The 24,197-nt window shown below is 36.8% G+C and overlaps 1 protein-coding gene across 12 annotated transcripts in view; it reads right to left on the bottom strand.

Moving 5' to 3' along the window:
* USP15 (ubiquitin specific peptidase 15) overlaps positions 1–24,197 on the bottom strand; it is a 126,189-nt gene that overhangs the window by 80,773 nt on the left and 21,219 nt on the right. For 6 of the 12 annotated variants that reach the window (XR_016216163.1, XR_007919692.3, XM_070052558.2 and 3 more), the window contains exons 2-4: positions 21,840–21,967; positions 10,717–10,847; positions 1,633–1,759 (exon numbers count right to left, since the gene is read on the bottom strand). Coding sequence is in view for 4 of the 12 variants with exons in the window: in XM_002711302.6 (XP_002711348.1) it covers positions 1,633–1,759; positions 10,717–10,847; positions 21,840–21,967 (386 nt within the window). In the remaining 8 variants the exon portion in view is untranslated. Of the gene's footprint in view, positions 1–1,632; positions 1,760–2,448; positions 2,570–10,716; positions 10,848–21,839; positions 21,968–24,197 lie in introns of those variants that run through there. The other 6 variants (XR_016216164.1, XM_070052560.2, XM_051846372.3 and 3 more) reach the window with 4 other exon arrangements.

The following is a 24,197-nucleotide window of genomic DNA, read 5'->3' as shown; positions in this document are numbered from 1 at the left end:
TAGACAGTGAGAGAGAAACAGAGAGAAATGTCTTCCTTTTCCATTGGTTCACCCGCACAATGGCTGCTGCGGCCAGCGTGCTGTGGCTGGCGCACCGCGCTGATCCGAAGCCAGGAGCCAGGTGCTTCTCCTGGTCTCCCAAGTGGGTGCAGGGCCCAAACACTTGGGCCATCCTCCACTGCCCTCCCGGGCCACAGCAGAGAGCTGGACTGGAAGAGGAGCAACCAGGACAGAATCCGGCGCCATGACCAGGACTAGAACCCAGTGTGCCCGCGCCGCAGGCGGAGGATTACCCTAGTGAGCAGCGGCACCGGCCATCATTTATATTTCACTTGGCTGTAAATTTCAGAAATTAGTCTCAATTTTAACAGACTATGCTTGTTAGGCAGAATTATGGATTCCTATTATACACATACTAATATGATTAACAATACTGAAAACGTTCAGTTTTCAACGCAGAAATGTTTTATTTTCCTAAATAAGTTCCATGGATCTGGAAATGTTAAGCAATTTATCCATAATAATTATAATAAAGTGATATTTATATATGGAAATCCTAATATTTTGAAGAATTCATTTTATAAAGATGAATTTATTTAACTTGAATAAAGTTACAAATATTCTAGCTAAATAAAGATGAAGAAATAAAAAGCTCATAACCTAATAATTTATTTGGTAAAAATAGTTGGATTAATCAAGCACTTATGTACTTGAAGAAAAATATAGGGTAAAAGTATTTTCTTGCCATGAAATGGAGAAATGAAAGCAAAATGTACTTATGAAATTAAGAAACATTTTATATTTAGTGAAACTTGTCTTAATAATCGGTCCCAATTAGGAAATCTTAAACAGTGTTATTAAACTTGCTAAACTCTCTTTCATGTCAAGTTCTGTGTTCATGTTCTCTCTCTGTTGTCTATCTGCATTTTCCAACAAGTCCAGTATTATCTTTAATCTTGTTTTACCACATCTTTATTTGAAATTAACTACTTTTCATAATTTTTTATTTTATGAAACAAAAAGGACAGTACTTTTATTGAATTCACAAGCATTTATTTAAAAACACTACCCAGTATATTCTTGATCTTAAAAACATATTTTAGTATATATTTATATAAAGATATATAAATTTATAGACAGAATCTGGTCTATTTATATTTGAGATGATATAGAAACTATTTAAGGAGCCTATTCATTAACAGTAACAAAATAAATATCAATGTGTCATCATATCATGTTAAGCTTGCTGTCTTAGACACTTAACTGTATTTATAGTCCAAAAGAAGAAACTGAGAGAATAAAGGAGCTAACCAACTGCCATTTTTCATATTACCTAGCCAAGTTATATTTAATTTTCATTTAAAGCTCTATTTCAATTTAAATTCACAAATACACATTTTTCATGTGCTAAATTTTAAAAATAATTGTTTTTTAAAAGGTAAAAATAGCACAAATGTTAAACTAATTTAATAAATGCAGATAGGGCAAGAATCAATAAATACATTGAATCAAGGCTGAGAATCTAATATTTACATAAAAGCCTACAAAATAGTTATAATATTAGCATATAACAGAATTATAACTAAAGATATCATGGAAATGGTTTAAGAGAGAGACAGGATCTTACATTACCTATCGTGTCAGCTTTGCTAAATCTTCGAGTTACAACATTGTTCATGTTTCCATTTTCACAGAGCTTCAATTCTGTGAGATATACTTCTACCTTGCAGTGCTTTACAAACATACCCTGTTCAACCACCTAAAAAAATTAAACAAATCAGTATCAATTCTATCAATATATTTCACTCTAATGGCACTATATTTTTCTAAAGAGGCTTAGGAAAAAAACTACAGATCTCCATTGAAAAATACTAACTATTAAAACATGTCAATATTAAAAAACAAGAAACAGTTTTGGAAGCTCTAATATTTAACAGAAGATGAATAACTGTAACCTCAAACGTTACCAGTTTGGAAAAGCCTTCTACTGATCTATAAAGATATTCTGGTACACTATTGATTAGGAATATATTCAACATTTAAGATGAGGAGGTTTACCCAAAAGACTATGTATATTTCTCTCTCTCTGCAAATAAATATACATAAATATATAAAAGCAGCTCTGATTAAAGATAGACATATTTTTAGCTTCTAGTAGTGATCTCCAGCAGAAAATCTTTAAAAAGTTACACTTTATACAATGCAACCTAACAATGGCTATATCATGACTCTGTATGTTAAAATACAACTTTTAAAATGATAATTGTAAATACTACTGCCAAAATCTATACCTCTGGACCTGTAACCAATGTTAGTTTCATCTTAAAATGACTTTGTTTGACCTTTAAATACACACTTAGTAATTTAATGCCACAAATGGAAAAGAAAGCTGTTAAACATGCAAGCAATAAAACATAAAAAGAAAAAATACGTATATATCAGGGTCACCTTTTCAGTAAGAATATTTCCTTTTGATCTTCTAAAGGTTAACTGTAGGATTTCAGTCATGAATACAGTTTCTAAAAATAGTAACCAGACTGATATGTGATACATTAGACAAATATGGCAAAAGGGAGGCTCCAAGGGACTGTCAGATAACACTCACAAGCTTACATCAGTTCAGTAAGGAACTTATAAACTTGTTTCACTTGCGGGAAAAACTGTTTCAGCTAAAAAATATTCCAACAGAGTTTATCCAGTATTTACTATGTAATCCACTATACAATTTTCTGACGTGCTGTCATATATAATCTCTTAGTCATACTTGTTACAAATTTCTAAAACAGGTAACAGCCTGTACTTCTGATTCATTTTATAAAACTAATATATAAATGATAACTCCTAACTAAGAAGATTTATCTTAAACTTCTTATGTTGATTTACTTTGAGGTTAAGAATTTAACAACTGGGGCCGACAGTGTGGCATGGTAGGTCAAGCATCGTCTGCAGAACTGACATTCCATACGTGCCCTGGTTTGAGTCCTGGCCGCTCCACTTCCCATCCAGCTCTCTGCTATAGCCTGGAAAAACAGTAATAGATGGCCCCAGTGCTTGGGCCCCTGCACCTGCATTGGACACCAGGAAGAAACTCCTGGTCACTGGCTTTACATCAGCCCAGTTCCAGCCACTGCACCCATTTAGGGAGTGAATCAGCAGATGGAAGACCTTTCTATCTCTCCTTCTCTCTGTCTGTAACTCTGCCTCAAGTAAATAAGTAAATCTTTTTTTTTTTTTAAGTAACAATTTAATGTCAAAAGATTGCTTATTGGTATATATAAATTAAACTAGGAATCAAATATTCTTATCAATTAGGAACTTCTGCTGAGATTCAGTATCTAAATAAAATTCTAAAATAATAAAACATTAAGGTAGCTACTAACCACAGGTTGCTAAAACTGAGATAAATCACAGTTTATGAACAACAATGAAAAAAGACAAATAGAATGACTAACAACAGAGCAACAAAAGGGATAAATAACATAAAATAAATACAAAATAATGAAAATCCCTCATGATTTATACTGAGTTACAAATAAGCAATAAGCATGACTTTGGGGCTGGCACAATGGCATGGCGGGTAAGGCTGCCGCCTGCAGCACCGGCATCCCATATGGGCACCAGTTCAAGTCTTGGCTGCTCCACTTCCGATCCAGCTCTCTGCTGTGGCCTGGGAAAGCAGTTGAAGATGGCCCAAGTCCTTGGGCCCCTGCACCTGCATGGGAGAACCTGGGGAAGCCCCTGGCTTCGGATCGGCGCAGCTCCGGCCAATGCGGCCAATTGGGGAATGAAAAGAACGGATGGAAGACCTCTCTCTCTCTCTCTCTCTGCCTCTCCTTCTCTCTCTGTGTAACTCTTTCAAATAAAAAATAATAATTTTTTAATGCTAATAGGTATTTTCTTGGAAAGAAACTGGTGATTGAACAAAGAGTCATTTTGAGATATGTGAAAACAAAAGATTAGTTCAAAATCCACACTACTGGGATTCACATTTTTTAAACGATTTATTAAAATGAAGAGTTACATGGCCGGCGCCGCGGCTCAGTAGGCTAATCCTCCCCCTTGCGGCGCCGGCACACCGGGTTCTAGTCCTGGTCGGGGTGCCGGATTCTGTCCCGGTTGCCCCTCTTCCAGGCCAGCTCTCTGCTGTGGCCCGAGAGTGCAGTGGAGCATGGTCCAAATGCTTGGGCCCTGCACCCCATGGGAGACCAGGAAAAGCACCTGGCTCCTGCCTTCGGATCAGCGCGTTGGAGGGTGAACCAATGGCAAAAAAGGAAGACCTTTCTCTCTGTCTCTCTCTCTCACTGTCCACTCTGCCTGTCAAAAAAAAAAAAAAAAAAAAAAAAAAAAGAGTTACAAAGAGAGAGGGAGAGACAGACACATCTTCCATCTGCCAATCCCCAAAGGGCTACGTCAGTCAGGGCTGGGACAGGACGAAGACAGGAGTAAGGAGCTTCATTAGGGTCTCCCACGTGCATAGCAGGTTCCCAAGGACTTGGGCCATTTCCTGCTGCTTTCCTAGATTCATAGAGAGCTGGACTGGAAGTGGAGCAGCCAGGACACAAACCGGTGCCCATATGGGATGCCAGTGTTGCAGGCAGCAGCTTAACCTGCAGCATCACAATGTCAGCCCCAGAATTCAGTAGTTTTCTCAGAATTTTTTATTCTCTCCAAAAACATCATAAATTGTGAAAACCTATATCATCACATTTCAATACTATATTTTAAGATATTTATTATTCAAAAGTAGTGTTACAATACTGCTCCACTTCGAAAAATATGCTAATTATTTTAATTCAAAAGAACACTATAAATTGTTAAAGCCTGAAAACAATAGCATCATAGCAGTGAAAAAAGAACTGGTATATTTATGATTTAGTGTTATTATATCATATGCAGACTAATTATATAATATCTTTTTTATATTAAATTCATAAAGTCTCCTATCTTCATCAAAACTGTCTATAAGAATACCACTGAATAGGAGGGTTATGAAGACTGTATAACAGGAAGGAAAAGTTTGTTAAAACAAGGTATTAATTTAATTATAACCATTAAAAGATACACTTGAAATAAATTCAGAAATGATATTTAGGATTAAGAACTATAGGTGACAGTGTAAGTTTACTCAAACTGAAAACTGCTATATTACCATAAATAAGGTTCAAGCACTAAATGAAATCTAGCTCCTTGTCCAAAATTTAAGATTTATAGACATGCAAAAATACTTTCATTAATTCAGGGCCACAATGAAGGCAAGGTTTCTTTACCAAATTTTTAAAGAAATACAAGTGTATACAAAATTAAATAAAACTTCTCTTTGTTGTCAAAATCAGAGGGTATTTTATATAGGCAATAAATATATTTGATAACTGTAATGTCTATTCTTTATATCTATCTGTGAAAGTTTCACAGAAACTACTTTATTCCAAGTGTCCCACACAGCAAAATGAGAAGAGAAACAAAAATAATTTCTAAAGAAATTTGGTACTATAAAGCAATTTGATGACACTAGGCCTGATGGACATATTTAATATATTTTTAAAAGATTTTTGTTATTTATTTGAGAGATAAGAGTTACAGAGAGAGAGGGACAGACAGAATGGTCTTCAATCCACTGGTTCATTCCCCAAATGGCCACAATGGCTGGATCTGGGCCTAACCAAAGCCAGGAGCTTCTTCAGGATCTCCCACATGGGTGACGGAGTCCAAGCACTTGGGCCACCTTCTACTGCTTTCCCAGGCCATAACAGATTGCTGGATCGGAAATGGAGCAGCTAGATCATGAACTGGTACCCATATGGGATGCTGGCACCACAGGCAGAAGCTTAGCCTAACACACAACAGCGCTGGCTCCCAGATTTAGTATTTTGAAGTAGCTATGTGCACCTTTAAAGCACTTAGTAAGCACCTGTATCTACTGTACGTAAATAGTAGTTCCTGGCATCAGGATGAGACTAGCTCAAGTAGATAACTAGATAACTACAATAGTGAGAGGAAAAGAACTAAAAGACCAAGAGTTCAAAATGGAACTTTAAGAGCCAGCACTGTGGCACAGCAGGTTAAAGCCCTGGCCTGAAGCACTGGTATCCCATATGGACGCTGGTTCTAGTTCCGGCTGTTCCACTTCCAATGCAGCTGTTTTGGCTTGGGAAAGCAGTGGAAGATAGTCCAACTCCTTGGGTCCCTGCACTCACGTGGGAGACTTGGAAAAAACTCCTGGCTCCTGACTTCAGATTGGCTCAGCTCCGGCCATTGCGGCCATCTGGGAAGTGAACCAACGGATTCTCTACCTCTCTCTGCAACTCTTTCAAGTAAATAAATAAAAAACTAAAAAAAAAAAAAAAAAAAAAAAAAAAAAAGGGAACTGTAAGTATTCTTAGAAGATGTGATCATTCTTTTCCAGAGAGACTTGTTGTGGCAGAGCAGGTTAAGCCACTGCTTGGGAACACCAATTGGAGTTCCAGCTGCTCTGTTTCAGATGCAACTTCCTGCTAAGCATCTTGGGGGACAAAGATGATAGCTCGAAGTGCTAGGGGCCCTGCCACCCATTATGGGAGGCTGGATGGAGGTTTTTTTTTTTTTTTTTTTTTTTAAGATTTATTTATTTATTTGAAAGTTAGTTACACAGAGAGAAAAGGAGAGGCAGAGATAGAGAGAGGTCTTCCATCTGATGGTTCACTCTCCAGTTGGTTGCAACAGCCAGAGATGTGTCGATCCAAAGCCAGAAGCCAGGAGCTTCTTCTGGGTCTCCCATGAGGTTGCAAGGGTCCAAGGACTTGGGCCACCTTCCACTGCTTTCCCAGGCCATAGCAGAGAGCTGGATCAGAAGTGAAGCATCTGGTTCTCGAACTGGTGCCCATAAGGGATGCTGGTGCTGCAAGCGGTAGCCTTACCTACTACGCCACAGTGCCAGTCCCCTTGATGGAGTTTCAAGCTCCTCAATTTGGCTTAGACCAGTCCTAGCTGTTGCAGGAATTTGGGGAGTAAACCATTAGATGGAAGATCTTTTCTGTTACCGTGTGGGCTTCTCCATAGGCTCCCTGAGTATTCTTGCCATGTGCAGTTGAACTCCGATTAAGAAATGACTGAGAGAAAGCTACAGTGAGTACATGTGCATCCCAGATGGGAGCATGGTCTTTTAAAAAATCTAATCCTTAAGTAATGTTCCCATGAGTTCTGCTATATGCTGTTAACTGGCCATATAGACCAATCTTGGTATAAATAGGAAGGGGACTACCCAAGGACATGGATATGAGATCATTAAGGATCTTCTTAAAGGCTATTAATTTGCATGCTAATAGTACTATGAAGTTAAATTTTAAATATATTTTAACCCCATAAAACTTATAATTAATGTTTTAAAGGTTCTAAATTATGATTCATTCATAATAATTACTTCCTATAAGTCTACATGTTTACTTGTGGAAAATTGTTCTTTCCACTCTGAAGACTATTTTGTACTTCAAGTTGGGTCTGTGGGGGCTGGCGCTGTGGCGCAGTGGGTTAATGCCTGGCCTGAAGCATTGGCATCCCATATGGGTGCTCGTTTGAGACTCAGCTGCTCCACTTCCGATCCAGCTCTCTGCTGTGGCCTGGGAAAGCAGAAGATGGCCCAAGGCATTGGGCCCCTGCACCCATGTGGGAGACCCAGAGGAAGCTCCTGGCTCCTGGCTTCGGATCAGCTCAGTTCCGGCCATTGCGGCCAATTGGGGTGTGAACCATCAGATGGAAGACCTCTCTGTCTCTGCCTCTCCTCTCGCTGTGTAACTCTGACTTTCAAATAAATAAATAAATCTTAAAAAAAAAAAAAAAAGAGAGAGAGAGAGAGAGAGAGATAGGTCTGTGGATAACATATTGTATCATTTTTTGTTTAAAATGGCTTTTCCAGGGTTCATGTTAGGTATAGTGGGTAAAGCTGCCCCCTGCAAAGCCAGCATCCTATACAGATGTCAGTTCATGTCCCGGCTGCTCCACTTCTGATCCAGCTTCCTGCTAATGGCCTGGGGAAAGCAAAGAAGATCGTACAAGTTCTTGGGCCCCTGCCACCCACATGGGAAACCAGGATGAAGATCCTGGTTTGGGCCTGGCTCTGCTCTTGCTGGTACAGTCATTTGGGGAGTAAACCAGTGAATTGAAGATATCTCTTTCAAATAAATAAATAAATAAATAAATAAATTCTTTTAACAGGATTTTTCATCTTCTTTTCTGAAGTATTATTCCTTGGTCTTAGTATTCTATGTTGGCAGTTATTTTCTTTTAACATACCTTAGGACAATTTGGGGGCCAGTGCTGTGGTGTAGTGGGTAAAGCTGCCTCCTGCAATGGTGGCATCCCATATGGGTGCCGCTTTGAGACCCAGCTGCTTTACTTCTGATCCAGCTCTCTGCTATGGCCTGGAAAAGCAGTTGAAGATGGCCCAAGTCCTTGGGCCCCTGCACCTTGGTGGGAAACCCTGAAGAAGCTCCTGGATCCTGGCTTTGGATTGATGCAGCTCTGGCCATTGTGGTCAGCTGGGGAGTGAACCAGTGGATGGAAGACCTCTCTCTCATCCTGCCTCTCCTTCTCTCTCTCTCTGTAACTCTTTCAAATAATAAATAAATCTTTAGGAAAAAAAAAAGACCATTTGCTGTTTCTGAATTCCACTGTTTTATTTTATCCTTACTTTGAAAATAGTATGAAGGTATTTTAAAAAGTTTGAGGAAAAATGAAATTAAAACATAAGCTAATTTCGATTCAACAAATTTTGAAATCCATACAAAGTTTTCTCACTATTTACATTTTTCATGAACTTTGTGAATATCCCTTGATTACCTTTTTCTGCAGCTACTATTGGTATTATGTTTTTGCCTTTGCTTTTCAATTTTTTTATTGGGTACATGTTGTTTGCATTTTTTCAGCTTTGGATTCACAGCATTTCTTGAATCACCAGCTTATCTTTCTCAGTCTGGGAAAATTCTCAGTTATTATTTCCTCAAGTATTAATTCTGATTCTCTCTTTTTTCTCCTTCTAATAGTCAAGCAACAAGCATTCAGGTTAAACTTATTCACCATATTCCAGATATACCTTCAATATTTCTGTATTTTTCAAATTTTGTCACTAAACTACAAACTATATATTTTCCACTGGCACCATTTAGTTTACAAATTATCTCTTCAATTCTGTTTAGTATCATAATTGAACATTAACTCTGTATTTCATATTATGCTTCAGTTTCAGAATAATATTTGGTTCTTGTGTAATAGTTTGCCCTACTTTTCTTTTTTTTTTTTTAATAATAAGCACAGTATTTAAGTTTCTACCTAATAAGGCTTTATATGGATTCTTTAGGGGTCTATTTTTCTTGGATTTTGGTTCCTTTGTATTTCTGTTTATCTGCCTATTTTTCTTTTTTAAACTGAATGCCAGACACTATAATTTAAACATGTTAGAGATGATCTGAGGCACAGAACGATATTTAACTTTGTTTCCGCATTACAGCTAGGGTTCCTAACTCACATATCATACAGAGGTTTCAAGAAATCTAAAGTCATTTTCCAAAGAATAATAGCAATGAAGTTGTTGGCTAATCTATATAGTGAAAATTTATACAATATAATTAGCTGTAAGAAAAAAGGTGTATATTAAGATTAAATTCATAATTTAATACATTTGAAGAAAAGCTGGACATAAATTTTCCTTTATCCTAGGAATGAAGACCTTTTTCTAGTTCTTTTATAGTGAAATGGGCTATTCTTTGTTCAAAATACTCAGTTCTTTAGCAACTGCAGATAAAGCAACCAGACCACTGTTGGCATGCCTAAAAGAGGAATTCTAATTGTGAAATGGCCACCAAAAAAACCCAAAAAGAATGAAATCAAAGAACTGAACTAAGACTTAAAGGCATATTCTTATTAAGACAGATTCTAATATATCTTAACCATAGATATACAATATGAATTATTCATAAAGCATTATGTAGCATCAGTTCCATATAATGTTCAATGTGCTGCAGGATTTTTACCCTTGTATTATCTTATTTGACTTTTTAATTGTTTCTATATGGAGGGGAAAAAACCCCTATATAAATAATTTATGCCAAGAGATTCTAGCCCCTTCCCATTATCCCATGCCCACCCCTGAATAAATTATCAAATATTTATGTAAAGTTGGTTGATTTACTTTAAGTATTTGGCATTCTAATATACCAATATCCTAACTTTCATAAGTCAATTTTTAGACCCCAAAATGACAGAAAAATTGGTCAGTTTTAATGTTTCTAGATTATAATTGTAACAAACAACTTTAAAATTAAGGATATGAAAAAAATCTACATTCTGAAGTTAAAACATTTTAATGTTACAAAAAATATTTTTTCAACAGTTTCTTCCATTATTTTCTGTTTTATCAAAAAAGCAGTGCAGCACAGAAAAGACAGTTAGGTTGCCTAACTTCCTATCCTGATGTGACCTCCTAAAAGACTCTGACCCTCTTTTTTTCATCCTCATTTCCACATCTGTAGAATGTGAACAACAATTATTATAGAGTTTCTTGTGAGGATTACTTAACAATATGTAGTATCCTTAGAAAAGCATGCATGTGTTAAAAGTTCTAATTATAATTTAGTGTACAGTATTTCGCTGGTCTTTTTCTCTAAGATAAGTTTTAATGCTTCATAACTCATTGAATAAAATGTTGAAGAAAACCAAAATTTATATTCAGTTATTCTTAAAATGTACCTTCCGTGCTATTGGCTCCTGACCTTCCATCAATGTATACCAGCTGACAAGTTTATTCCAGCCTTCAGTTGGTAATAGTATATAATCCAATTCATCAATAAGATGCTCCTTAAGAGACTGGGCATCACCATCTGCAAAAGAACAATTAAACTCAATATATAAAAAGAAACAATAGTGTACACCTCTAAACACTTTGGCTATATACATCACAAATTTTTTGATCTCATACAGGATAATTTAAGAATTTGAAAGAATTCTGAGAAAACCTCTGAAAAAGTTGAAATTTCCTACATAATGCAAAATAAACTGCTGCTTTAAAAGCTTACAATGTGGAACAATTGAAACAATTGAAACAATGTGAACCATCAGTTTTCTAAAATATAATTTCTCTTTAATTAAGTTCTCAAAAAGTACTAAAGTAAGTTGTTAGCCAAGAGACTTGATGAAGGAATACTTTTCTAATATTTAAACTATGAGATATCCCTCACATTACAATAGTGTTCATTCTACCATCAGCTTATGTAGGAAATTCAAAGCAAATCAATAACCTTTTACAACGATTCCAAGACTTATGTGCTGAAAACCATGTAATTATTCCACAAGGTCTATAATGCATATTCTTTTCACAGAAAATGGAAGCAGCTGTTCTGATTTATTTATTTTATTTATTTATTTATTTATTTATTTATTTATTTTTTGGACAGGCAGAGTTAGACAGTGAGAGAGAGAGACAGAGAGAAAGGTCTTTCTTCTGTTGGTTAATCCTCCAAATGGCTGCCGTGGAAGGCACGCTGTGCCGATCCGAAGCCAGGAGCCAGGTGTGTCCTCCTGGGCTCCCATGAGGGTGCAGGGCCCAAGCACTTGGACCATCCTCCACTGCACTCTCAGGCCACAGCAGAGAGCTGGCCTGGAAGAGGAGCAACCGGGACAGAACCGGCACCCCAACCGGGACTAGAACCCAGAGTGCCAGCGCTGCAGGCGGAGGATTAGCCTAGTGAGCCACGGCGCCGGCCTCTGATATGTTTTTAATTCTAACAATCTACTTTTTAAATTTCTAAAATTTGAAGAAACTAAAAAATTGAGTACAAAGCACGACAAGGATCTAGAAGCAATTTCTTGTCCATCACATATCCTTGTCCATATGTCCATCAAATATGTCCATCACATTCCTTATCCAGTACTCATCTGATCATTTAAATTTACAAAATGCAGCAAATCAAATAGTTCAATGAATTATAACCAACTTAAAGGAGATTTTCTTGTTCTGAGTTTTAATTAACAGACATGGGAAGAAAAATTATTCTTTATAGCAGTTTAACAATGAGTACATATTATTCCTATTAAGCTTTAAAGATGTAAATCAAGAAGGAAAAAAGCAGAAAAAATTAACAAAACGTTATTCTTTCTAGGATCAATCTATGATCACAGAATCATACTAAACTTTGAGAAAAGTTGGAAATTTAAATGAGAAAACTCATGTTATCAACTTCAACAGCAGATACAAAGTATTATTTTATGCTCATTCTTTTTTTCTTAGTTGTAAATTTTAAATTACTGATGAAAACTAGTAATTTGAAACATTTTCAGAAACTCTCAGATGAAAGAACTTACATTTATTAATTGTGACAAGTGTACTGAGATGATAAAGAGGAAATGAGGTGAAGGATATATGGGAACTCGTATCACTACCTTGCAATTTACCTTTCATAAATTTGAAATTAATAAAAAGAAAAAAGTTTAAATAAAATAACAAAGGTTATTTAACTTCAAATAAAAACAAAAACAATCTGGAGGGGCCGCCACCTGAGGTGCCTACATCCCATTTGAGTGCTGGTTTGAGTCCCAGCTGCTCCACTTACAATCCAGCTCTCTCTTGTGGCTTGGGAAAACAGCAGAAGAAAGCCCAAGTCCTTGGGCCCCTGCACCCACTTGGGAGACCTGGAAGAAGCTCCTGGCTCCTGGCTTTGGATGGACACAGCTCTGGCTGTTGTGGCCAACTGGGGAGTGAACCAGTGGATGGAAGACCTCTATCTCTACCTCTCCTTCTCTCCCTGTGTAACTCTGGCCTTCAAATAAATAAATAAATCTTTAAAAAAAAAAAAAAAAAAGGAACTCCACCAGGCTTTGGATCCGCACAGCTCCAGCCGTTGTGACAGACTGGGGAGTGAACTAACAGACGGAAGACCTCTTTCTCTCTCTCTGCCTCTCCTTCTCTCCCTGGGTAACTCTGACTTTCAAGTAAATAAATAAATCTAAAAAAAAAAAAAAAAAATCCGGAAATATAAAACAGTAAAAGAGAGCCATGTGTGCTCCACTTTTACCTATTAATGTTATATTATGTAACCACTGGTAAATTAAATGAAAGGGAATAGAGAAGTGTACTTCAGTGGGGAGGACATTGTGAAAGAAAGAATGTGTTCTCAGAATTGTCAAGGTCATCTGATCATTTTACAATAAAGTATAAAAATAAAATACTGCACAAACCTCAATTTATGATCATATCAAAGTACTTTGAAAAATTAATGAAGAAGTATCTCATGGAACAATGAAAAAATTTCAAATACTGAGAAAATGTGAAGTGTAAAATTTTAAGTACTAGTTTTTGATATTTACTATAAAATGTATGACTTCTTATTTAAAGAAGTTATCTGATTTTTAAAATGATACTGGAAAGTCTGTGCATGCAAGAACAAGAGAATATCTTCAGTAAGGCAGCTTAAAGTGCGAGAAATCTGGGAACTTGTCCATCCAATGCTCAGAAGAATGGGTTTGCTATGTGTTTCATCTTATGTCTTATTTGAAAGAAGGCTATCAGATATTAAAAATATCCATATATAGAAGGAATGGAGGTAGAGTAAGCTTATTTGTTACTATAAAAAGTAGATGAAAATTAAGGAAGGAAACAGAAAATGAGGTTCTTGGGTTGAGCCATATTCGAGAAGCAATTAAAGAAAAATGTAATTGTACTATGTATGGAAGAAATACAAAACTAATCATGATACATTATCACTGAATAATATGGTGAGATTCAGTGACATGGAAAATTACTAAGAATACATAATATCATGGTTTAACTTGATCTCAACTAGTGCTGGTATTGTTTTTATATGTCTGGCCAATAATGTGAGAAACTTTATTGTTTTATTGTCCAAATGTAAACAGCTGCTAAATTCTAACAGTAAAGAGCTCATTTGGAAGAAACTTAAAAACAAAATCATAGCTCAGTCTATCTTAACTTGTGAGGTCAAGTACAGTGGCATTTTCAAAATAACTCCTTCAATTTATTTTTTATAAGACACTGAACATGAACCACTTTTTGACTCCCTTACTGCAGATATAAAAATTTAATTCATCATTATTTCCTATTTTAATCTTGATGTATATCAGAAATATGAGATGCTAATATCTAATTTAAAATCAATCCTTATTCACACTCATTAACAAAATGATAAGAACTATATTGTCCTTCAGTTCCAGAATGTAACAGTATGACCCCTATAAATGCTTCAGTTTCGTCTGAAAAACATTTTTTAGTCAATTATTGTCATCTTTTCCCTAGAATAAAACAGTGAAGCTATTATGTGATGTGGTTTAGAGTCTAAACTGTTACTAAAATTCAACATAGTCACACAAACTGTTAAGTCGATTTTTAAAATACTTGCTACTGTTCCAACTGAGTGGCTATTGTTTAATAAGTTTACACTGATACAAAACATCTGAATATTTAAGTATCATAGAGATATTTATGATTTCACAATACTTTTCGTCTCACATCACAAAGCAAATCTAGGTAATTACAGCTATGGAATTATTTTATTATTAGAAATAATAAAAAAGGGCCGGTGACACGGCTCACTAGGCTAATCCGCCCGCAGCAGCGCTGGTACTCTGGGTTCTAGTCCCGGTTGGGGCTCCGGTTCTGTCCCGGTTGCTCCTCTTCCAGTCTAGCTCTCTGCTGTGGCCTGGGAGGGCAGTGGAGCATAGCCCAAGTGCTTGGGCCCTGTACCCACATGAGAGACCAGGAAGAAGACCTGGCTCCTGAGCGGCCATTTGAGGGGTGAACCAACGGAAGGAAGACCTTTCTCTCTGTCTCTCTCTCACTGTCTAACTCTGCCTGTCAAAAAAATAAAAGAAATAATAAAAAATATATTCTAAGGTCTTACTACACATGTATATTACAGCAGATAACCATGTTATTTCACTCAAATCTCAAAACAGCTGTACAGGACTGGCACCTCCATTATGAATCAGAATACTTAATAACTTGTTCAAGGTCCTATTTAAAATTACAGGTACAGCACAATTTTTAGTATAGAAAACCATGTTATCGCTGTCAATATTCAAAATGAAAAAAACAATGTTATCTCAATTTTCAAAACAAAAAAACATGGTATCTAAATTTTCAAAAACAATACTATGAGGCAGATACCCATTTTAATTAGCAAATATGAGGGTTGTTGATTAACTTGCCCAAGGTTACACATACAGAAAATTATAAAGCCTCAATCAAACAAAAATCTATTTATTACCAATTCTTTTTCTTTTTTATTTTTTTAAGATTTTATTTATTTACTTGGGAGGCAGAGTTACAGTCAGTGAGAGGGAGAAAGGTCTTCCAATCGTTGGTTCATTCCCCAAATGGCTGCAACAGCCAGAGCTACGCCAATCTGAAGCCAGGAGCCAGGAACTTCTTCCAGGTCTCCCACATGGGTGCAGGGGCCCAAGGACATGGGCCATCTTCTACTGCCTTCCCAGGCCACAGCAGAGAGCTGGATTGGAAGAGCAGCAGCCAGAACTAGAACTGGCGCCTGTATAGGATGCGGTCGCCACAGGACTGCACCATGGTGCCATACCCAATTCTTTTTCTTTTATAAATCAATGCCTTGAAGAAAACTTAAGATATGAAAAAGTTTAAAAATCCAGAGTTTTGTGCATTTTTTTACAAAAAACTGGGAGGTTAGGTAAATGGTTTTTATCATACAAACACCAGAATCCAAATAGCAATTTCTATCTAGTAGCAGAATAAAATGATATGGTCATTTTTAAGGGGTAAAGAATACTCTCAAACTAAATACAGAACTGATAACTTGTTATTTCTGTACCAATATACTCTGCATAATAATATGCACATATTTGAAGTATAAAATTTGGTAAGTTTTGACATATCAACTCAACTCTGAAATCATCACCACCACTAAAATGATGAACATAATGAACATAGTATCCCCTCCAAAAGTTTCCAAACAGCTCTTTGTAATCTCTCCTTCTTTTCTACCCAGGCCCCATTTGTCCTGTTCCCCCAAAATCAGTAATCCGTGTTTCACAATTAATAGGCTAGTATGAGTTTTCTAGAATTTTACATGAAAAAAGTACCCACTGTCTGTTATTATAGACAAATTTTCTAGAATCCTACATGAAGAAAAAAATCCTCTTTTTTAATTTCCTTCATGCCACATAATTATGCATTTTTATGCATTAAAAGTATATTCTTTTTAATTGCTGAATGGCATTTCATTAAATAGGTATAGTACAGCTAGTTTATGCATTCAGGTATCAATCAATAGGCATTTCACAATTTTTTTCTATTACAAATAACACCATCTGAACATTTAGTACAACTTTTCATTTGGATAATGTTTTTAATGTTTAATGTTTTAAAACTCTTGGATAAACTCTTAAGGATGGGTGCTGAATATATAATTAACTTTTTAAGAAAAGCTAGATTATTTTCCATCTTGGTTATACTGTAAGTATCACATCACAGAAACAATGTACTTGCTCTATCATCCTTGCCAACAATTGGTTTGGGTCCGTCGATGATTAATGAAATAAGCCAGGCCGGCGCCGCGGCTCACTAGGCTAATCCTCCGCCTTGCGGCGCCGGCACACCGGGTTCTATCCCGGTCGGGGCGCCGGATTCTGTCCTGGTTGCCCCTCTTCCAGGCCAGCTCTCTGCTGTGGCCAGGGAGTACAGTGGAGGATGACCCAAGTACTTGGGCCCTGCACCCCATGGGAGACCAGGATAAGTACCTGGCTCCTGCCATCGGATCAGCGCGGTGTGCCGGCCGCAGTGCGCCGGCCGTGGCGGCCATTGGAGGGTGAACCAACGGCAAAGGAAGACCTTTCTCTCTGTCTATCTCTCACTGTCCACTATGCCTGTCAAAAAATAAATAAATAAATAACAAAAGAAAGGAAAAAAAAAAGAAATAAGCCAGTCCTCAAAAGACAAGTATTATTTTTTCTCTGATATGTGGGAGTTAATATAGAATACAAAAAATATATAGGGATGAAATGAACATGTTGTGATTTGATTGTTGGCTTTAGAACCTGTTTATACTTCTGTGGAACTGTGGTCTTTCTACATTACTTACTGAATATTACCATTAGTGCTGCATTAAGCCTGTGATTATAGAGTGGACTGAAATTATCTTTTTGCAAAAATTGAGGAAAAAAGGAAGAAGGGGGATTGTGGGAGGGAGATAAGTATTGTTATTTTCTTAGAATTGTATCTATGAAATACATGAAATCTGTTCTCTTTACATCAATAATTGTTTTTTAAAATAGTCATTTTAATACATATATAGTGGTATGTTTTTGTGGTTTTAATCATTAATATTAATGATGCAGAGCATCTTTGCATGTTTTTGAAAATGCTGTCTTCTCTGGTGAAGTGTTTGTTCAAGTCTTTCACTACTTTTTCCACCAGGGCTTTAGGTTTCCTTGAAATGAATTTTATTCCATTTTAGTAAGAATACATATTTTATATAACTTGAATGCTTTTAACTTTATTGAGACATGCTTTATCCCCCAAATCTATCTTGGTACATGTTCTGTGTGTGTACACCTGAAAAGAATGTATTATGCCGGTAAGTGGAGTGCTCCAAAAATGTCAGTTGGGTCAAGCTGATTACCAGTGCTGTTCAGTAATTCTTTGGGTTTCATGAGTCTGAATAACTATTTCCTTACCAGAATTGGGGCACTTTTACTTTCTTTCCTCCTTCTCGAACTCCTAAAATGTACATATTGGGTTGCTAGATAATATCCCCCAAATTTCTCAGGCTTTAGTTTTTCATTCTTTTTTGTTGTTCTGCCTAATTTGAAATCATGTATTTGAGTTTGCCAATTTGTCTACTTGATCAAGTTTGCTGTTCAAAGACATCTAGTGAATTTTTTCAGTTTTTCAGCTCCAAATTTCTATCTCTTGGTTGGTATTTTCATTGTATTACTTTTTATTCCCTGATTTTAGTTTAGTTGTCTTTTTCATGTAACTTGCTGTGCTTCTTTAAAGACAATTATTTCAAATTTTCTGTCAGGCAATCCATTTATTTAGAGTCAGTTTCTGGACATTTTTTATGTGTATGTGCATGTCATGCTTCCCTGCTCCTTGTAGCTTTGCATGTGTGTATGTGCAGCTGAAGAAAAAGACACCTTCTCTAGTCTTTATGGATTGGCTTTGATAGGGAAAAATCTGTATTAGTAGGCCTGGTTTTATAGATGTATCTTTTCTGTACTTAGACATATAGATTCATAATTAGAAAGGTTCCGTGGTTTTGCCCCCACCCTCTTCTCCATCCCCTATCAGGAGCCTATGATTTCTCCCTCCCGTGGGCCTGAACATTGTGGGGAGGCATACTCTAATCCTCTCCCCCTCCTCAACATGAAGAAACCTTGGGTTCTGAGTCTTCTCCAAATCCTATAATGTTTTGCTGGGTACAGCAAGTTGTCTATCTCTTTTCCTTTGTTCTTAACTGTCCCACCAAATTATGCCAGTCCTAGTAGTACACTGGGTGAGATGAGAGAAATAGCCTTTGAAGTAGCACACTGAAAGGCCAAGACACTAGCAGCACATTCTAGTCTTCTTCCTTTTCTTTGGGGGACAAACCTCAGGTCTATGCCTCCTCTCCATATTGCAGAACAACAGCAGATGCAGTAAGCCATTCACCGTTTTATTTGCTGTTAACTTCCCTTAAGTCAGGACTATATTAGTTCAGTCAGGAACAGAAGGTAAGACAGAAACTACGTAGAAGGGTACTTCACTTGTCTCCTTCCCTCCTAGCAGAAAAGCCTTGGGTTCTTATTCTTCTCTCCATCTTGCACAGTATTCTAGTTGCAGAAACCACCTTTCCTACTTCCTTGTTAACTTTCCCCAGGCATCAGGGCTCTGTATGAGGTGAAACAGAAACTGGCCTCTCAGACATCACATTGAAAGGCTGGGAAGGTAGACACTTCCCTCTCTTCTTCCTCAGGTATGAACTCTTTGGATGAGATAATCTCTTGGCTCTAAATTGTGCTGCCTTAGACAGAAGGCTCATGTGGGTAAAATAAAATCACTTTTCTTGTTTCAATCTGGTTGTTCTCAGATCTGTGCTCAGAGTACTGTAAATTCTTAAATGGTCTCTGAACTTTCCCATAGGGGATGCACAACTGTATTCTTTTTTTCTTTTTCTTTTTTTTTTTTTTTTTGACAGGCAGAGTGGACAGTGAGAGAGAGAGACAGAAAGAAAGGTCTTCCTTTGCCGTTGGTTCATCCTCCAATGGCTGCCGCGGCCGGCGCACTGCGGCCGGCACACTGCGCTGATCCGATGGCAGGAGCCAGGTACTTATCCTGGTCTCCCATGGGGTGCAGGGCCCAAGTACTTGGGCCATCCTCCACTGTACTCCCTGGCCACAGCAGAGGGCTGGCCTGGAAGAGGGGCAACCAGGACAGAATCCGGTGCCCCGACCGGGACTAGAACCCGGTGTGCTGGCGCCGCAAGGCGGAGGATTAGCCTAGTGAGTCGCGGTGCCGGCCTGTATTCATTATTAAACCAGTGTTCAGTGTGTCTTTAGGGGATCAAGAGCTGATACTTTCTTTTCACCTATCTTCCCACTGTCATTCCTCTTCACAAGTTTAAATTATCCCATTAAGTGGGTATATATTAAGGATTATTACATTCTCTTTTTTTAATTTTTTTCTGATAGGCAGAGTGGACAGTGAAAGAGAGAGACAGAAAGAAAGGTCTTCCTTTGCCGTTGGTTCACCCTCCAATGGCTGCTGCGGCTGGCGCGCTGCAGCCAGCGCACCGCGCTGATCCGAAGGCAGGAGCCAGGTGCTTCTCCTGGTCTCCCTTGGGGTGCAGGGCCCAAGCACTTGGGCCATCCTCCATTGCACTTCCGGGCCACAGCAGAGAGCTGGCCTGGAAGAGGGGCAACCAGGACAGAATCCACCGCCCCGACCGGGATTCTCTTGATGAAATGTCCCATTCCAGTTATCTTCTTGAAGTGATTTTTTATCCTGGGTATTATTCTGTGCTCTAAAACTAAATGTCTGATGTTAATAAGGCAACTTGGCTTTCTTTTGATAATGCTAGTAAGCTTTCTACTACTGCATAACAAATTACCATAATGGCTTAAAACAACACCATTAGCATCTCCCATATCTGTGGGTCAGCAGTTCAGTTAGACCCCAGTGTGTTTGGTGCATAGAATCTCATGAGGTTAAAGTCAAGATGTCAGCTCATATCTGAAGGCTCTGCTGAAGCATCCATTTATAAGTCCATTTAGGTTGTTGGCAAAATTAATCCCTTATGGTTATGGCACTGCTGTCCCTGTTCACTTGCTGGCTGTCAGCCTCAGACCTGTCTGTTTTTAGAGGCTACCTGTCTTGTCCCTTCCATTTCAAAACCAGCAATGATGAGTTTAGTCTTAGAATTTTGCTTATCACAGCAGGCATATCTTTTTCCATCTCTTACTTTTACTGTATCTGTTTACACTTAAGGCAGGTCTCTTGTGACCAGCTGACAGTTGGGTCTTAACTTCTTTACTAAATCTTACAGTCTTTACTTTTAATGGGGGTGGTTTACATTTAATGTGATTATTCATAAAGCTGAGTTTAAATCGACCAGATTGTTATTTTATATGTATCTCATTTGCTTCTACTCATTTTCTTCCCACTTTTTGGAAAGGTGAGATCTTTAAGATTTATACTTCTTTTTTATGGGTCATCATATTTACCTGCTTATTTGCATGTCAAGTAATATTTAGTCAGATCCAAGGTATAAATTTTAAATTGTGGGATACTAGATGTTTTTGTATTCTTAAAGTTCTTTTGAATTTCATTCTGAAATGCAGCTAAGTTACCTGAAAATAGTTTGATGATTTCAGGTTTCTGGAGCAAGAAAATTAATTTTTCCATATTGCAGTCTGTTCCATAAATTATGAGGTTTTCTACTCTAGCTGAGGAGAAAACAAACTATTCCTGATACTATATAAACCTTAATTCTTTTTGGGTGGTTCTTTCTCTGGCTTTTTGCAGCTTCCTTACATGTATGCACTGACCAACAAGTTGAAGAATCCCAAGAAATCCTTCCTAGATCTCTAGGTTTCTCCTCTATAAGCTGCTTCTCCTGATATTCAATCTTGGAAACTCAAGCAATCTTGGTCTCCCTGGACTTCAAACTCTGACTCCTCCACTAAAGTAGATTGTGAGGGTCTGCATGGGTTTCTCTTTTCAATGCAGTAAACTGAAGGCAATCAGAACTCATCTTTTTTCTCATCTCTCAGGGATAGCTGTTTTTTTTATTGCTGATACGGTGTTTTGAAGATCACAATTTTGTGTATTTTTTTCAGGGCTTTAGTTGTTTCAGGTAGGGAAGGTAAATCTGTTGTTACCTCGTCTTGACTAGAAATAAAAGATCTGATAGTTATGCATATGCTTTATTCCCCCTTAAATGTATTGAGACATAGAGAAAGAATGCCAAGTTATGAGAGTTATAAAAGACTAACGCAAAAATTCAAGAATGCAAAAACTTATCAAAGTTCCTCTAATTAAAAGTCATATGCCCACTAGGAAAAACAATATGATACATCATTTCCCCAAATGATAAGACAGAGTTTTGTTTTTTTAATCATTTAAAGCTTTAGGTAGTATTAAATCCTTATTACATTAAATGAAATTTGTCATGATAAAGAATAACATATATATATACACACACACACACAAAGAAAATACTCAGTTCATTAAGTCAAATCTTTCACGCAAAGAAATTTTGAGTTACATGAACACTTTCTACATACACCCATTGATATTTATATACTGAAATGTTAACACATGTACAAAATTGAAAGAAAAAAAAAATAATGACCTTTGAGAAGTCCAGAGTTATCAATCGGTCCAGGATATACATTCTGATCTCCCATCTGGTATTTGTCCCAACTGTCAAAGCCAACATATTTTTTCCACTGTTTGAACCAGCGACTATCAACTAGGTACCTAGAAAAAAAACATAAAAAAAGGAAAGGGAAATAAACAAAAAAAATGAGTTAAGGAAAATATCTGGAAATACATGAAGAGAATAGTCACCTAATTTTGATATTTCATTTAATATAAAGTATATGCCTATATTAAAGGATTATATATAATAAATGATAATTCCACTTAGTATTTAGAAAAAAGTTTACTTGTATAAAGCATTATTTCTATTATTTAATAAATATCTACTACTTGAGGACATGTATTGACATAAAAATCTTTAAAAATTGCTGATATTTTTATTTGAAAGTCTGAGTTACAAAGAAAGAAAGAGAGACAGAAAGAGATCTTCTATTCATTGGTTTACTCCCCAGATGGCCTCAACGGCCAGACTAATCCAGGCTGAAACCAGGAGCCAGGAGCTTTATCCAGGTTTCCCACATGTAGCAAGAACCCAATACTGAGGCCATCCTCTGCTACTTTTCCCACACCATTAGCAGGGAGCTGGATTTGATGTGGAGCAGCTGGGACACAACCTAGTGCCACAGGCAGTGGCTTTACAACTACACCACAACACTGCTCTCCGCCTCCAATAACACTTCTAAAAATGAGTAATAAGGATTCAAGAAAATATTCCTCAACTGAATAAAAATTCAAATAATCTTAAGAATCAAATTTTACAATGCATTGTGATTCTTGTACAAGAGACTTATAATAGAGTATATTAATTTTAAGCATTTTACTGTCTTTTTGAAGGTTGGGAAAGCTGGTTCATAAGCGTTGACAAGGTTGATTACAGTAATTATAATCAAGTTTTGGGAAAAACCTTAAAATTATTATGCTTCTTTACAAATAAAAGTCAATAAAAAATTGCTTCTGTTTCTTTTTTTTAATTTTTTTGCTTCTGTTTCTTACACAGGGAAAATTCTGCTAGCAGGACTTGTTTTTGATTGATTTCAAATGTGTGATACAAAAGCACTGAAGAAACTATATTCATCTTATTTAAAATCGCTTAGTTTCTCATCAGTGACACAAAAAGTAAAGTAGGTGTTCACTAGTAAAGAAATTATAAGCCAAAAAAACTAAAAATTTATTCTGACAATATTTTATCTCCTATGAAATATGGATTTGTTGCTAATTTTTAATTATCTTGAATCCTTTTCTAGAAACACTTCCCCTGGTCCCCATTTAACCAGAATCAGTCACAAACTCAAGAGTTAGGATTAGGGAGGTATTTAAAGCTTATATGTGTAATTAATAATAGAGGTAAAGTTTTTAGGTGATCATCATTCTAATGTTACTATACTTATCCCATACAGCACCTTATGAATAAAAAAAACCCATAGTTATATCTAAAGATAGCTAAAACAAAGGCCCCACTCTAACAAAACCTCATAATTCTTACAGAATATTCATGAGCAGTTTGATTTCCTAAAAGTAGGCATGCGGTATGCAGAATTATCTATGTACCAGTACTCCAAACCCACTGTCAGAATTATGCAACTGAGAGCCCCCGCATTGTAGAATTTAAGATTTGTGAGAAAAGGAGAACTGAAGGACTATGTTTAAGAAAAATCTGTCTCCTAAAATTATAATTAGTTGGATATCATCCATTAGAAATTTTTAGATTTTTCCCTTGCAATTTAAATAAGACACTTGATATCTGATTTTGTTGTTGTTGTTGTTGTTTTTGTTTTTTTTTCTTACAAATTAATGTCATTATAAGAACTATTTTCACCTAGTCCATTCACTTATGTGTTTATTATTGTGCTAATTTCATAGGGTCATAATTGCTTTAATCTGGATGTCTAGATGTGACAGTATTTCAAAAAGTTAGTGGGGGGCAGGTGCTATGGTACAGCAGCTTAAGCCACGACCGGTGACATCTAGATCTCATACTGGAGTGCCTGGTGCCAGTCCCAGCTACTCTGCATTTCCAATCCAGTTTCCTGCTCATGTTCCTGTGAAGCAGCAGATGATAGCCCAAATACTTGGGTTTCTGAAAACCATGTGGAAGACCCAGAAGGCCCTGGTTACTGGAGCATTTGGAACCAGTATATGGAAGATCTCTTCCCCTGTCAATCTTTCAAAAATAAACCTTTTTAAGTGTGGAAAAAATGGTATCACAATGTTTATTTTGGTAGAAGAAATCTGAGATCCACACATACTTTTTTTCTTAAATATTCCTTATGAACTGTCTAAAGATCCTGCAAATGTATGAATTTCAAAATTTTTTCACATCAAATAAACT

The sequence above is a fragment of the Oryctolagus cuniculus genome, chromosome 11, assembly GCF_051225735.1.
Source record: "Oryctolagus cuniculus isolate XC-2025 breed Fujian yellow rabbit chromosome 11, ASM5122573v1, whole genome shotgun sequence".
In the NCBI taxonomy this organism is placed as follows: Eukaryota; Metazoa; Chordata; class Mammalia; order Lagomorpha; family Leporidae; genus Oryctolagus; species Oryctolagus cuniculus.
This window is presented reverse-complemented; position numbering and strand designations above follow the sequence as displayed.